This window comes from Xenopus tropicalis, chromosome 1 (genome assembly GCF_000004195.4).
Source record: "Xenopus tropicalis strain Nigerian chromosome 1, UCB_Xtro_10.0, whole genome shotgun sequence".
NCBI classification, from domain to species: Eukaryota; Metazoa; Chordata; class Amphibia; order Anura; family Pipidae; genus Xenopus; species Xenopus tropicalis.
The window spans coordinates 158,895,253-158,912,994 of NC_030677.2; the positions used below are offsets into that span (position 1 = coordinate 158,895,253).

General features: G+C 38.2%; 1 protein-coding gene across 2 annotated transcripts in view; it reads right to left on the reverse strand.

Moving 5' to 3' along the window:
- Nucleotides 1-16,432, reverse strand: part of glt1d1 (glycosyltransferase 1 domain containing 1) — an 80,711-nt gene extending 64,279 nt beyond the window's left edge. The window contains exons 1-3 of one of the 2 annotated variants that reach the window (XR_001170282.3): nt 16,170-16,432; nt 10,083-10,228; nt 6,187-6,292 (exon numbers count right to left, since the gene is read on the reverse strand). Coding sequence is in view for 1 of the 2 variants with exons in the window: in NM_001004969.1 (NP_001004969.1) it covers nt 6,187-6,292; nt 10,083-10,228; nt 16,170-16,237 (320 nt within the window). In the remaining variant the exon portion in view is untranslated. The remainder of the gene's footprint in view (nt 1-6,186; nt 6,293-10,082; nt 10,229-16,169) is intronic. The other variant, NM_001004969.1, reaches the window with a different exon arrangement.
- Between the last annotated feature and the right edge of the window lie 1,310 nt (nt 16,433-17,742).

Below are 17,742 nucleotides of genomic sequence, written 5' to 3' on the forward strand. Positions count from 1 at the left end.
TGTTAGTCAATGTGGCCCCTGAGCCAAAAAGTTTGCCCACCCCTGACTTAGAGGTACAGAAATTAAGGAATCTGGAGGACTGGCAGATCCTTACAACAATCTGACTCAAATCAGCATTAGTCAATATTTATTGAACCTACTTCCACACTAGGACTATGTACAGACTTTCTGCAATGTACGGATAGCTGCTCCATATGGTACATAATTATGAAAAATCTAGAATGACTTTAATGAGCAAGTAAAGTCAGAAGAAGGTGGGGTTTCCCATTCATGCTCTGAGTTTCTTTATGTGATTTATCTTGTATATTCAAGATTAAAAGACTCGCCTCAAAAAAACTTAATCTTGACTGTATTTCCAATTAATTTTCATGAACTGCAGCAAAAACACAATCTAGCATTACCTTTAACAGGCTAATTCACAGACATGTTCAAATACTTCACCAATGTATAAGATTTTCCCCTTTTCAGTTATAAAAATTCTGTATATAGTCATGAGTAAGGAAATTAGTATAATGCTATGTACTGCCTCTGTCAGTGTGGGGACTTTAGAGGCCCTCTGAATCTAAGGTTAGAACAAAAGTTGGGGGAGCCCAAACTATTGTCTTACATTGCCCCCACCAAATAGTCTTGTTCCACCTCAATGTTATTGAGAAGGTGGCAGAAGTAGCTTACCAACATTTGGAGCTCAGTTGGTTGTCCATCTCTGTTTCTAAAATCCTATCTTGCAGACAACTATATTTTAACCCATACAACAGCATCTAGATTGATTTTCTCTTTTTCAACAAGTCAGCAGTAGCTGCTCTCACAGCTTGTATGTCAGTTGCTCTAACTTGTTTCCCCAATATGCTTCCCCACAGGTACTGTCAGAGTCACAGCTGGTAGCTGGAAACACAAGCTAATTAGTAGATTGGCATCTGTAACCCCTCATTAATAAAATGTCATTCCAGGGTGATATTTTCTCTAAATCTTTCTACAATTAAATCTAATTTGCTTGTTACAACATAAATCAATTAAACCAGAGAATTAAACACAGAAAACTTTTGACTGGATAGGTTGCTGAATAGCCCTCAGTAATGTAAATGCTACAATTGGCAAAGTTCTCCTGGTACAATAAATACAAGAACTCATTTGTGTCACCCCATAAGCAGAGCCTTAAATTGGCAGAAATATTTTACATATATATGGTTATGTGTTTCCTTATTACACAGTACCTGTTATAACCCCTAGACTCCATTTAAACTGAAATTACAATTTAATTTAGCAAAATAAGTTCTATTCAGATAAAGGCTTCCTGTAAACATAGAACATTGGAAAGTGAAAAAATATCACTCACCCAGGAAACTATTCAAATGTTCCATGTCAGAATAGTGGTAGACCCTAATGCAATTAAATCTTATTAATATTAAATCTCCAATTAATATTCTTTACATAGTTGCATAGGGTTGAAAAAAGACCAGAGTCTATCAAGTTCAACCCATCCAATTAAACCCAGCATACACAACCAACACCTACCAATCTATACACTCGCATACATAAACTATATATTCAACCACTAATACTAACTGTAGATATTAGTATCACAATAGCCTTGGATATTCTGATTGTTCAAGAACTCATCCAGGCCCCTCTTAAAGGCATTAACAGAATCTGCCATTAACACATCTCTAGGAAGGTTGATAATACTCACAATACAGATGGTATATAATAAGACAACAAGAGAGGATGCACAACGCTTTGTTCCACCTCTTTGGGAGACTGGGCAGGGTAAATGCACCTGGTCAGCTCAGCACCCCTATAGTAGCAGTCTGGATAGATACCTCAGTCCTCAGGTTGAATACCTCTAGCTTTAAGAGTCCTACAGCTGACTGTGGATCAGGGTTTAGGTACTGCCTCTCACCTTTGTCTTAACCGTGGCCCTATGCTGAGGCAACAGTGCCTGTATGGAAGGGTACTTACAGCTACTTTCCTTGGTGGAGCCAAAACTGTTCTTGCTTCCTACCCTCTCTATCTCACTTTCCTAGAAAGTGCTCGACAAGAGTAACTATCTAACTGGTCCTCGTTCACAGGGTCCCTGTCCCTGACTTTAATAGAGTAGGTGATGACTCTAGGGTAAATTATGGCTTTACTGGGGCCCTGATACCTTCATATTTAAATACTAAATAAATATTTAAAGTTCCAATATATTTCACAGCTCTATAAATAAATGGGTACATACATAGAAATTCTAGACTTACATCCAAAGCAGTCCATAACCAATTCAAGAGGTAAAGAGGGCCCTGCCCAAAAATACTTACATGATGGCAAAAAAATCATTTTCTCCACTGGATATCCAAAAAGTAATGTCAACCTTCACTATGCAAGGAATGAGCTGAACTTAACTCATTATACTTTAAAAGGTTTTGCTTCATAATAAGGGAGAGAAATATATTTTCCATCTTTTTCCAAAATGGGCAACACATACAAAACGAGGGCTGCAGAAGTTATTTAACGTTACATGTTTAAAGTAATGAAAACTGTTAAAATCTGTTACATATCACCCAGAGGGTAAAGTTGATTAGCCATACTTAATAATGAAATTCTAGTAAACAGGAGCGTTATACAACCAGTAGCTCTACAAGACAAGATGGCAGAAGGACAACATTCATCCAAGATTTAGTTTAACAGACTGAAGCTGGTTACAGTATTTATGTGTACTGTATTTTGCACCCTCATCTTTCTTTTTTAATTATAAAACATAATAGGACAATAGTAATCATAGCATTATTTAAGACATTTAGTTTACTAGCACAAAATAAGTTATTTTCTTTGTTAAATAAAAACAGACATCCAGGATAATCTGCATGCCATAAAACAAGAAAAACCAAGGAGTGACAGTCAAAGCCAGATCAATAAAGCTATACTTACTTATTAAGCCAGGGCTGTGATCAGAAACTTTGGGGCCCAGTACAAATTAATTATATGGGGCCCCCCAATAAACAAAAAAAAATGTGCAATAAAAAAAAGCTGATGTTACTTTATAATAAGCTGTTTATATTAAGAGTTCCATTGATTAATGTGCTAATTCGTCATTCAGTTTATTGAGGGTCAGCAGAGTTTGTCTTAAATTTAACCCCTTCCCACCTACCTGCCCCTGCTCTGGTTGTCATTGGTTGATATAAAGTTATGTAAGTTTCTGCATAAGTTACGTAAACCACATAAGTTTAGGAGCCCAATGGTATTGCTGTGGGATCCCCTAAAATAGTAAAAATAATTAGCTAATAAGTCAGTATTTTAATTGGGAGGTCAGTGGAGTTTATAACCAAGTTACATAAGTTTCTTCGAAAGTAGCATACGTTTTTTGCACAAATGAAGTAAATTACGTAAGCGTAGTGGCCCAATGATGTTGCTGAGAGGCCCAATAACCAGTCATTCCCCCGCTGGAAAGTACATGTAGTAAAATAGCTTTCAATATAAACAGCTGACGTTACTCTATAATTAAAAGTTGATATAAATATTTAAAATGAATAATATAGTGCTAATAAGTCAGTCAGTTAATAGGGGGCAGTGGAATTTACCCTAAGTTTAATTCATTGGTGGTCACTGTTCGCCCCTGCCTGCCGTGTCAAGCTTCTCTGCCTTGGCAAGTAACATAGTTTTCTAGACAATTTTTGTGCAAGATATGCAATTTGCGTAACTTTCACAGCACGTCCGGCCCCCCTTACCAAAGATGATTTCACAGGGGTGCAGCACAAGTGTACCCCTAATCCCCTCGTGATGGCGGCCCTGTATTAAGCTAAACTCATGTAGCAAAAATCTTGATTATATAGTTGTTGTATAGTTCAGTCAACAGCAGTGATATTACAAGGCTAAGGCTATACGTAGCGTAGGTAGCATAGTCTCAGCAAGCCAAAAAACACTTGCCAAGAATATGCTAGGTATGCTTTAAAATCCTCTTACCTGTGCATGCACCCGATAGCATTAATTATGCTCGGATGCAGGCACATGTAGCCGATATCTGCCAAATAACCGCAAGACTTTGCATTTTCTCTGGTTATCAGCTATCAGGTGCAGGCACAGGTAGAAGGATTTTGAAGAGTAGGTAGCATATTTTCAGCATGCCAAGAATACGCTACTTATGCTATGTTTGAAGTTAGCCATAGGCTATTGGTAAGCGTTTTTCAGCTTGCCGAGAATACACTACTTATGCTACGTGTGGCATTAGTCTAAGATATTAATCACCTCCCTATTTTTAACCTCTAGCAGAAAAATCTGATCAATTTCAAATTAAAATCATGTGGGTTTTTCTTTAATTTTCAGTGACTGGAAAGAGTTGCTGTTTTAGGCTTAGTTGGGCAACTTTTCTGTGTAACATATTTACTTTGTCTATGCGTGAAAACAAAAATACTAGACACTGCTACAATATATGGAATAAAAAATAAAATGAATCTTATGCGTTAAACAAACACATAAGAGTTACAAAGAAGCGTCTGTAACTAGAAACTTATGTAACTCAATGACAATGACAATGCAAAGCAGCTTGACATGGTCAGGTAGGTGTGTAGGGTTTAAATCTGAAATTTTATCTATTTACTGAGTGATATGAGCTATACACCTGTAGTGTAATGAAAAGTTATTGGGCCTCACTAAATTTCAGAAGCAATATATGTCCATAAACATATGCAAAAAACCAAAAATAGAAAAAAAAAAAGCTCCAGCAGATTAACTGCAAAACATTTATTATGGGTAGTGGTAACCATAAACATATATTGCAGCTGCTTTGCAGTCAAAGTTCCACTGGGTCTGCTATAGTTCCTATGATCCCAGCAGTTGCAGGATCTGTTTCCAATAGCTAAATTACTCTTTTCAGTAAAATTACTTGTTTGTATTATAGTTGCTGTGTTAGCAAACAATTTATATATATATATATATATATATATATATATATATATTCATAGAGTTCAAACTTTTGTCCTAGCGCACACAAGGGGAGTGGTCACAAATACAAATAAATAATTTAAGTAACTGTGTCTAAGCATTTGACATATACCTGTGGCCCATAAATTAGACATAGCAATTGCTTTCACAGCGTTCCTTTATTGTTATTTCCTTTATTGTTTATAATTGCCCAGTAAATAGGTCAGTAAAATGCTGACGTACTTTAGGAAGTTTAAGTATGTACATTGTATATGACCGATCACTGGGGAAAAATAATGCTGCCCTGGAACAAATCCCCCTATGCAAAAAAATTATAAAAGATATAGCATGTTATCTGGAAACCAGTTATCCAGAAAACTCTGAATTACGGGAAGGCCATCTCTTATAGACACCACTGTAATCAGATAACACAAATTTTAAAAATGATTTCCTTTTTCTTTGTATTTAAAAAAAACATTACTTTGAGCTTGATTCCAGCTAAGATATAATGAATCCTTATTGGAGGCAAAGCAATCCTATTGTGTTTACTTAATGGTTAAATTATTTTTAGTACACTTAAAATATAAAAGATCCAAATTACAGAGAACCCTTATATGGAAAAAAAAATCCAGAGTCCTGAGCATTCTGGATAACCGGTCCCATACCTGTACTGTGCAACAGTTTTCAATCCCTGGCACAATATCTGGTCTAATCTTGATAATTATAGGCCAATGCCCCATCCACTGTAACTTTATTACCATCTTATTTGTGCTAGTAAGTTACCCAACTACTTATATTGCAAGCTGTACGTGACAGGGGCCTCCTTCCTGCTAATATATCAAACAGTGTGCATACAAGTAGCTATAAACACACTGGCAGCAAATTATCCACACAATGAAAAATTATTTTATAGCAGGCCTAGACAGGGATTCAAAATAGGCCCCCACCAGACGACTAAACAGTGACTGGCATCTTACAGCAGCCCCACTGGCACAGACAGATTGACAGAATAGACAGATTGCCAATATAGTGAAAATTTACAGCCTATTTATATTTTATAGCTAAATGTCAAAGTACAGACACATATTTACACACATTACTTGACATGATCAAAAGAGGAAGTAAAAATGCATAATTTTTCTTTGCCATGGGAAATGGTGATTCACGGAATATGAGGAAGCTATGAAGAAATATATTTTGCCACTAAATACGTCACTAAGAATTAACCTTAAATCCTCCAATTGCTAGTCATTGCATATGCAGAGATTTCTGTGCAGTGGTCTGTTTCAGTACCTGGCCTCTTCAAGCACAGCTCCCATAACTCTACATTTCTCTTCATTCTTGACATCTTCATTAATGTCAGTTCCTCCGAAGATGGCACCAAAAGGAATTCTGTTACCTAAAATTTTAATCACAATAGCACCAATATTTTTAATGTATACTTTATGTGGTTTTAACATGGCTAATATACCTTAATTGTAAGGAAAAAAAATATAACTATATATTTACTGATCATAGATGTTACTTCTGTTCTCTACTTCTGTTCTGTTCTTTAAAAGAAGTAGCTAAACCAAATCAATTTAAACCACACAGTTAGATTAAAATGAGCTATGGTCCCAGTATGGGGTCTTTGCAACCAGCTGGAATTAAAAAGAAAAAAAAAATCCACACTTTCAGCTGCTTAGCATATTTAGAATAACAAATGCCAGACAGTACAGCTCACTTATTTAGATTCTAAGCTCTACGGAGCAGGGACCTCCATCCTCTTGTGTCTTTGACTCTTGACTTATTGCAACTGTATCTTGTATTTATTTGTATTTATTATTATACTTTATATTTATTATCTTAATAACCCCCTGTTTGTATTAATCTATTCTACTGTACAGCGCTGCGTACATAAGTAGTGCTTTATAAATAAAGATATACATACATACTTAAGAGACCCAAATATTGCTGGGTGCATTCTTACCTGGGGCCCAGAGATGCCTTAGACTGCTACTAAGGTTGCCATCTTTTAAAAAAAAATATCTGTAATCGCTATGAGGTGATTCGTGAAATGATAATTATTTTCTACTTATAAAGTACAACAGAAATTTTGCCTTCTGAAAAATCCATGAATTATGCCCTAGAGCTGGGGGTGCCCAGACTTTGTCACCCTGTGATCTACTATTGCCACATGGCCTCTGCCATGAGATCTACCGCAGTTAAAATAGTGCAACGTCTATCATTTGGCGCAATAAGCAAGAAAAAGTATCAATCAATGTTTAACAAAAACACATAGCTATATATACACATATATATATATATATAAAATTAGAAAGAATATGCCGCACACTCAGGTCTTAGATGCAAAAACACAAAAAAAATTTATTTGGATCAAGGACTGACGTTTCGGCCACACAAGCAGCCTTTCTCAAATCTTGATCCAAATAAAAAATTTCGGTGTTTTTGTAGGAACAGGTCAAAGCAGGCACTCACGTATAATGAAGTAATAATTTGCCTGGGTGCAGTATAAGGTGAGCATACAAAATTAGAAAGAATATGCCGCACACTCAGGTCTTGATGCAAAAAACACAAAAAATTTTTATTTGGATCAAGATTTGAGAAAGGCTGCTTGTGTGGCCGAAACGTCAGTCCTTGATCCAAATAAATTTTTTTTGTGTTACACATATAAATATATATATATATATATATATATATATATATATATATATATACATACAGTGGTGTGAAAAACTATTTGCCCCCTTCCTGATTTCTTATTCTTTTGCATGTTTGTCACACAAAATGTTTCTGATCATCAAACACATTTAACTATTAGTCAAAGATAACACAAGTAAACACAAAATGCAGTTTTTAAATGAGGGTTTTTATTATTTAGGGAGAAAAAAAATCCAAACCTACATGGCCCTGTGTGAAAAAGTAATTGCCCCCTGAACCTAATAACTGGTTGGGCCACCCTTAGCAGCAATAACTGCAATCAAGCGTTTGCGATAACTTGCAACGAGTCTTTTACAGCTCTCTGGAGGAATTTTGGCCCACTCATCTTTGCAGAATTGTTGTAATTCAGCTTTATTTGAGGGTTTTCTAGCATGAACCGCCTTTTTAAGGTCATGCCACAACATCTCAATAGGATTCAGGTCAGGACTTTGACTTGGCCACTCCAAAGTCTTCATTTTGTTTTTCTTCAGCCATTCAGAGGTGGATTTGCTGGTGTGTTTTGGGTCATTGTCCTGCTGCAGCACCCAAGATCGCTTCAGCTTGAGTTGACGAACAGATGGCCGGACATTCTCCTTCAGGATTTTTTGGTAGACAGTAGAATTCATGGTTCCATCTATCACAGCAAGCCTTCCAGGTCCTGAAGCAGCAAAACAACCCCAGACCATCACACTACCACCACCATATTTTACTGTTGGTATGATGTTCTTTTTCTGAAATGCTGTGTTACTTTTACGCCAGATGTAAGTTCAACTTTTGTCTCGTCGGTCCACAAGGTATTTTCCCAAAAGTCTTGGCAATCATTGAGATGTGTTTTAGCAAAATTGAGACGAGCCTTAATGCTTTTTGCTTAAAAGTGGTTTGCGCCTTGGAAATCTGCCATGCAGGCCGTTTTTGCCCAGTCTCTTTCTTATGGTGGAGTTGTGAACACTGACCTTAATTGAGGCAAGTGAGGCCTGCAGTTCTTTAGATGTTGTCCTGGGGTCTTTTGTGGCCTCTCGGATGAGTTGTCTCTGCGCTCTTGGGGTAATTTTGGTCGGCCGGCCACTCCTGGGAAGGTTCACCACTGTTCCATGTTTTTTCCATTTGTGGATAATGGCTCTCACTGTGGTTCGCAAAAGTCCCAAAGCTTTAGAAATGGCTTTATAACCTTTAACAGACTAATAGATCTCAATTACTTTTGTTCTCATTTGTTCCTGAATTTCTTTGGATCTTGGCATGATGTCTAGCTTTTGAGGTGCTTTTGGTCTACTTCTCTGTGTCAGGTAGCTCCTATTTAATTGATTTCTTGATTGAAACAGGTGTGGCAGTAATCAGGCCTGGGGGTGACTACAGAAATTGAACTCACGTGTGATAAACTACAGTTAAGTTATTTTTTAACAAGGGGGGCAATCACTTTTTCACACAGGGCCATGTAGATTTGGAGTTTTTTTTCTCCCTTAATAACGTAAACCTTCATTTAAAAACTGCATTTTGTGTTCAATTATGTTATCTTTGACTAATAGTTAATGGTTTTTGATGAGCAGAAACATTTAACTGTGACAAACATGCAAAAGAATAAGAAATCAGGAAGGGGGCAAATAGTTTTTCACACCACTGTATATATATATATATATATATATATATATATATATATATATACACATACACATATATATATACATATATATATATATATATATATATATATATATATATATATATATATACATACATACACACATATATATACACACATGCAAAATAGATGCCAACATAACATTATTCAAGTGACAACTTCAAGTTTAATGTGAAAGGATTGTAGTAGTTTTTCTTCATGGCCCACTTTATATATGTTCCTGTGTGCAGACTACAAAGTGGGAACAAATATATACAGCGGCCCGGTGGGGACAATCTTCTATAATAGGATGAAACTACAAAGACGGATGGCTTGAGCAGCCGCGCTCAAAAGCTCTAGTATGCTGGGGGGGGGGGTTGGATTTACAAATAAGCTTCCTCATGGTGGCTATAAAGATATAATATAGTAGTTATCACAGTGGATATAAAGATATCATATAAGTCATAAATAACTTTAGGATATCATTAATGAACCACTAACGGTACAGGTACTATAAAAGACTCAGGCTTCATGTAAAGTCAGCAAAAGGCACCTTATCCAGTCAACTAATGCTGCAAAAAGCAAGAGAGGGGGAAGTGATTTTTGGAACAACTATAATAGATGAATATAACGGACCGCACATTTACAAGTCCTTCAAAAGCTGTGTATATGTTTACCATTACTAGCTCCAAATATAAGTTAACTTATAGTTCAATGATCTCATGTGAATGGTTCCCTTCCTATTTAAAATTATTTAGAATTTGGGGGAAAAAAACAAACACTAGACCTAGACCATGTGCCAAGCTATATTTATTTATTAATATGTTGCTTAATGAATGGTTAGAAGAACAGTTGGGGAAAAAAAAAAAATTACCCATAAGAAACCGGCCTGCTTTATAAAGTTGTATGATTAGTCCAGCATTAAACTTTTCTTGAGAGATTAGTGTTTCTACTTCTGAACTTTCCAATATTGCTGCATCTTTAAGCACACATGTATGACCTGCCGCTTCCAGATGATCCCTAAGAAGGGGAGTAGGGTGGGGAAGACAAGAAAAAAAACATCCTTTTAGATATCTTTTTTAAACAGTATCATTAATTTTTACCCTTATTTTTTTGGCTCTATACTATTTAGACCTATAGCTACCAAGGCTGCTTCCTATTTGCATTGTGCTTTTGATCACTATACCACTACAGAGAACTTTTGCTCATAAAGTTTTAAAATGACCCTCAAAAGTATCTTTCAAGCATCTTATTTTTTGCTGGTTACACAAAAATATATAATTGTGGGGCTTTTCAATAAATATTCATCTCTGCTACAGCTGGAGAATGGCAGGTTAGCAGAACAGCTGAATGATAAGGCGTTTCCTAAGCAATCAAAACTGAATAATAATTTAATAGCAGCTCAAACAGTCAGACTTAGAAAGCAAACAAGTGCCATATAAAACATTTGATAACGTATAGATTTATTTTAAACATATATAATAGTTATATAAACATTATAAACTGTTTCTCACATATGAATGTAGTGGGAGATAGTACAGGTATGGGACCCATTATCCAGAATGCTCGGGACCTGGGGTTTTCTGGATAAGGGGTTTTTCCATATTTCGGATCACCTACCTTAAGTCTGCAAAAAAAAACAATTTAAACATTAATTAGACCCAATAGGATTGTTTTTTCTTCAATAAGGATTAATTATATCATAGTTGGGATCAAGTACAAGGTACGGTTTTATTATTACAGAGAAAAAGAAAATCATTTTTAAAAAATGTGAATTAGTTGATTAAAATGGAGCCTATGGGAGTCGGCCTTTCCGTAATTTGGAACTTTCTGGATAATGAGTTTCCAGATAAGGGAACCAATACCTATATATGTATAATGATCTCTAAAAAGAGAGCTCACGCTACTAAAATTGATATCAGCTTAGAGCCAATTTCTTTACACATTCCTCTTAAAAATAGGTACGTGTCAGTAGGGTTGCCATGGTTAGTCACAGGGCCTTTTATGCCTGTTGATCGTTTCATGTCTCATAAATTTTTCTTGCATACCAGTTGATTATGCTGCAGAGACTTTATATAAAATAAAGAAGGAGATTACAAATCATTGCTAAGCTGGAATACCCCAGTTGGGAAAAAAAGCAGATAGGCACTTTTATTTCCTAGCACAAAGGGCAGGGCCTATAACTTTCTCAAAACTAAACCAAATGTTTGAACCCTACTCATATTCACTAAATGTACATTGTTGCTTTAATAAAGGAGAGTCATAAGCCTAGCCAAAGAACATACCTCAGTTGAGTCATTCAACAGCACTACACATAGTGCATAAGGGCGGCCCTGAAGCAAATTGAAGGCCTGAGACACAGGAACGCAGAAAGGAATAGACATTGAATAAGCAACTGTAGGCATTAATACAGCAACCCCATGCCTTTTAACTTTTGTGGGTCTAAATTTAACTCAATGTTACATAGTTACATGTAGTGCTGGGCGGTATGACCAAAAATTTATATCACGGTATTTTTTTTATTATATCGGTATCACGGTATTTGACGGTATTTTTTTTTCCCCATGCATGATTACGTGACCACCCCAAACACCCCCCCCCCAACCCCAAACACCCCCCCATCCAACCCCAAACACCCCTCCATCCAACCCCAAACACCCCCCCATCCCCTTCACATAAATAAACCTTACGGGCCAGGCAGCCGCAGGCACCCCCGACAGCTCACAGAGCCTCCTGGCAATTTTTCTTACTATTTCCGGGTTGCGCGCGTGACGTCAGCGTGCGCGTGACGTCAGCGCGCACGTAACGTCAGCGCGCACAACCCGGAAATAGTAAGAAAAATTGCCAGGAGGCGCCCACACCGGTATGCCGGTAAGTTAAAATTTTTTATCATCTTTTTTAAAAAAAACGGTGTTCGGTATATACCGGTATACCGCCCAGCACTAGTTACATGTTGAAAAAAAGACCAGCGTCCATCACGTCCCACACTTCCAAGTTAACCCAGAACACACAAACCCATACTGACCCATCTATCCACTCACATACAGACCCATACTGAACTATCTATACACTCACATACAGACCCATACTGACCTATCTATACACGCACATACATAAAGTATACATACAAACATTAATACTAACTGTAGATATTAGTATCACAATAGCCTTGGATACTATGCGTGTTCAAGAACTCATCTATGCCCCTCTTAAAGACATCAACAGAATCTGCCATTACAACATCACTAGGAAGGGCATTTCACAACCTCACTGCCCTTACCATGAAAAAAACACATACACTGCTTCAAATGTTTTTATGGGAAAAAAGAAACCCCCTATCAGGGGTGTATTTACAGTTTGTGCTGTGCTAGGCATTCTTGATTTATGACACCTACCATCCCACCCCCTCAAGTTTGACTTTTTTGTATGAACCTGCAGTAAGGTCAGTAGATTTCAGGAACAGAAAAGAATTGCGGTGCATGAAACCATACCCACTTTTCATGCCCACTTTGGGAGATATGCCCCCAATAAGCCACTCCCCATATTAAAGATAAAACCTCTGTAAAAATATAAGTGAACACCCGCTTTTAACAACACGACCATTAAACTCAAACTGTTTTTTACATATATTTTCACACGATATTAAAGAGAATCATTAATCAGCCATAGCAGCAGAAGCAGCATCTGTTGCAAGACTTATAACCCAGAACAGTATATTAAGATTATTCCACAATTTTCCAATGGCTTCTGCTCCATTATATTTACTACAGAACTGTTTTGGGTTTTTTTTTTATACTTCTTTCCCACTTTTCCTACTATACATTTGTTTCTTAAAGGAGAAGGTAAGTCATTTTGGCATTTTACTGCCAACAGATTTGCCACATTAGTGCCACCTAGAACAATATATTTATTCTGCAGAAACCATTCCCATACCTGAGTAAACAGCTTTAGAAGCTCTCTCCGTTTGCTTAAGATAGCAGCTGCCATTTTAAGTAGCTTCCTTCCTGCAGTCTCTAGCTGTTATAGCTGAGATCACACATTGCTAAGGGAGGGGGGAGGGAATTCTTAGCATTCTAGTGGGAGGGGGAGAAGGAGAGGGGAGGGGGGAGCAGGAGAGAGGAGAGAACTGAGCAGACTCTGGCCCAGGTAATTAAGGATGTTTCTGATAGAGGGAGTTAGACACTGGAACATCATGTTTCTTTTGATAGAGGACTTAGTGCAGCATTACTGTAGTGCTTATGGCTGCATTTACATAGACCTTTTTGATAAAGCTTACTTAGTTTTTACCTTTTCTTCTCCTTTAACCATGTATGAAACCCACTTATTGTATAGCGATGCAGAATGTTGGCGCTTTATAAATAAATTTTAATAATCATTTCATTTAATACGTTTCTTTCTCTTTCTGCTCTTTTATTTTTCTCTGTCTCCCCTCCTCCGCACCTTTTTTCTTCTTTCCTCTTTCTAGTCTACTTTCATTTCCTCCCCTGCCTTTTCTTATTTTAGAACTCCTAATTTCTCCTACACTCTGCACAGCTCCATTTTCTCCCACTGCTCAAACACTTACTCACTCTTCAGTAAGATCGCACCTTCCAGAGCTACGGTTTTGAATTTCCTGAGCATGGAGGCGCACAATCTTACTGCAGAGCATAGTGAGTACTGTAAGTGTTTGAGCAACTAAAGATAATTAGAATTCCAAGCATTCCTTCTGCCTTCAGACACCTATGCAAACAACCCCCCCCCCCGCCTCAAATACACACCTGGGGGCAGATTTATCAAAATGTGAGTTCAGAGCAGAATACATAAAAACTAATTTCTATGGAATTTTAAGAGGTCTATTTATCAATGGGTGAAAGTTAAAACTTACTTTTTGATAAATACACTTCTAAAAACCCTATAGGAATGAATAGAACGTGGGTGAGTTTTTATGTATTAAGCTCTGAACTCACATCTTGATAAATCTGCCCCCTGATGTGCCGCCCCTGGATACTGCCACCCTAGGCACTGACCCTCAAGTGCCTGTGGGGCTGTGCGCTGTAAAACATCAGGAGATTAGTCGCCGTGCGACAAATCTTCCTTGCTGCAGGTGACGAATCTCCCCAAAATGCCATCCCACCGGCTAGAATGTAAATCGCCAGTGGGATGGCATACGCGGCAGCACGATTTGCCGAAGTTGCCTTGAGAGGAAACTTTGGCAGCCTTTGGCGGCCGCCTCGTATGCCATCCCACCAGTGATTTACATTCTAGCCACAGGGATGGCTTAAAATGTAAAGGACCAAGGACAAACCCCTGCAGTACTCCACTTACAACAATGGTCCAATTAAGTTATATCATTACAATCATTCTTGTTGTAAACTACATAGGTCGACTACAGTTAGTAGTTTATAGACTTGCCCAAGGGCTAGGACTCTTCTAGCAGCAATGAAAGCACAGTAGCCATGCGCTTGCTTCCTTGGCAGTAAGTAATAGGAATGCATAGTAGGTTGCAAGCAATTATTGGTTGATGCATTAAGAAAGCAAAGAAAAGTGGATGTTCATCTAGTTGTGCACATTCAGTGTATATCTTTTTCCCTCTGTATGTAGAAAGAGCTATATTGTATAAAGCAGCAGCGGGCCATTTTTTAACCCAGGAGAATGCAGACATCTGGCATAAACAGTCTATAGCGGAGACACTACTGGGCTATACAAGTATGGGATCCATTATCCGGAAACCTGTTATTTAGAGAGATCTGAATTACGGGAAGGCCATCTCCCATAGATTCCATTATAAGCAAATAATTCTATTATTTTTAAAATGATTTCCTTTTTCTGTGTAATCATAAGACAGTATCTTGTACCGGATTCTTATTAAAATAATTATATTCTTGTTGGAGGCAAAACATTTCCATTGGGTTTACTTAATTTAACAGATTTTTTTTTAGTAAACTTAAGGTATGGAGATCCAAATTACGGAAAGACTCCTTATCTAGAAAACTCCAGGTCCCAGGCATTACGGATAACAGGTCCCATACATGTAGCATACATCGTTATCCGATGGCTTGTAGTAGGCTAAGGGCTCTGGCACACGGGGAGATTAGTCGCCCGCAGCAAAACTGCCTGTTCGCAGGCGACTAATCTCCCCGAGTTGCCTTCCCCTGCCATCCCATCAGCGACAATGTAAGTCGCCGGTGGGATGGCAGGGGAAGGCAACTCGGGGAATTAGTCGCCTGCGAACAGGGAGTTTTGCCACGGGCGACTAATCTCCCCGTGTGCCAGAGCCCTAAAGGAGATGCAATTAGCCAGATAAAGATGACTGCAAATATAAAAGGGAGAAAAAAATGTTGCAGTTTAGTGAGAACACAGTGGGGCATTGTACACTGCTGAATTTGATGTACCATTAATTCTTATGATGTTAGAGCCTGTATTCATAAGAATATGGTACAGGTATGGGATCCGTTATCTGTAAACCCATTATCCAGAAAGTTCCGAATTACGGAAAGCCTGTCTCCCACTGACTCCATTTTAATCAAATTTGAATTTTTTTAAATGATTTCCTTTTCCTCTATAATGATAATACAGCACAATGTACTTGATCCCTACTAAGGTATAATTAATCCTTATTGGATGCAAAACAATCCTATTGGTTTAAGTTAAAGTTTTATTGATTTTTCAGTAGACTTAAGGTATGAAGATCAAAATAACGGAAAGACCCCTTATCCGGAAAACCCTTGGTACGGAGCATTCTGGATAATGGGTCCTAAACCAGCACTATTATTCGGAAGTTATTAATTTAAACACTTCAGCTTTACATTCAGCAAATAAAAACTAATAAACCAACTAGGTTTGAAATCTGTCGGGGCTGTAAGGGGCGCATACTGCAATAGAGATCCACTTGATGAGAAAGCTGAAAAGAACGCTGTGCCCCATTGTATGGGATACAGTGCTGAACACGGAGCTACTGATTCCTGTTGCCTGTCACGCTTACTTGATTCGCAGGGCGGTAGTTGAGTTGCCAGTGTGGGCTCGGAGGCAGGCCAGGAAGAGGATTTTCATGACTGGCCGCACACGAAGCAGTCCTCCCAGTCACTAAGCCAGTAGCTACCACCTGTGACTCGCTGTCATTGTGCTACGGCAACACATCCGGGTGTCTTGGCTGGAGATCTTATAAAATAGCCCACAGCCTATAGGTAGATAAAGGGCGAATGAGAAAGCTAGAAGCAGCACACACCTCCATACGCTACTGCACACGGTCCCCCAGCAACATGTGCCCTGAGAAACCAGTAGCTGCGCTCACAGTTCCTATCTGCAGTTTGTGATAAGGCTGACGGCTTAGCGAGAAAATACACTAGAGAGGAGAGAGGAGAGAAGAAAGGCGAAATTGGAATGTATTTTTAAAACCATTCAACTTTTAAAACGTTGTTCTAATAACTATTGCTATCAATTAATAAATCCTGTCCTTTCTTCTCCCTTCTCGTCTACTTACTCTCCACTTCTTGGTTAATCTTTCTTCTTCCCTCCCTTATCTCATTTTCTGTTATCTCTATATTATCTTCTCTTACATCTTCCCTCCTACATCTTCCACCTCTTTTTCTACTTCTTCTCCCCTCTTTTCTCACCTTTACCCCCTTTCATCTTTTTCCCTCTTCTCTCCCTTTCCTTATCTTCTCACCTTTTGTATTATCGCCCCTACCTGTATCATAATTCTGTTCCCTCTCCACAACCTCTCTAATTGCCATACTGTCTTCCTTCTTCTCTTTTTAATCTTCTAACACATCTTCTATCCTCTCTTCTCCATCATTCTCCCTGTTTTCTTTAATCTTTTCTCTCCTCTTGCTTCCTTTCTTCATGTTTGCTACAGTTTCTACTCTTTTATTTCCACTTCTCTCTTCTTGTCTCCCTCTTCTGTTTTCTCTATTCTATACTGTTCCTTCTCCTTCCTCTTCTTTTCTTTCTTGACCACTTCTTTAATGGACTGAATTAAATTAATTCCTGTAGGGTCATGGCTCAGGTCTATTTACTAGGGTTAGAGAAATACCAAAATTGAAAGCTTCTGATTAAAAAAAGTGGAACAAAATCTTCTTCTTATTATTATTTATTATTAATCCATTAGGAAAACATTACCACTAACTGAAAAATGTTTCAATTTTATAAATAGTGCTTTTATAGAGTGCTTAGAGCACAGAACAGTTGTAGAAATTATGCCATTTTACATATTATCTGGGAAGAGTGGGCACCCTATCCTGTAAAGCAGGGGTCCTCAAACTTTTTAAACAGGGGGCCAGTTCATGGTCCCTCAGACCATGAAGACTATAGTCATTAAACTACACCCAAACCACCCCCTCTCAAACTAACCCCCCTCCTCAAACTATGTCCCACTCACACTGCCTGCTCCCGGCGGTGGGGGGGGGTGAAACTACAGCCCCCTGCTGCGTCTTCCCTCTCCCTGCCCCCTGTGTGTCCTCCTACTCCATGCTGTGTCCTCCCGCTCCCTACTCCGTCTTCCCTCTCCAACTCCCAATCCCACGGGTCATAGTTTAAAGATCCCTACTGTAAAGTAT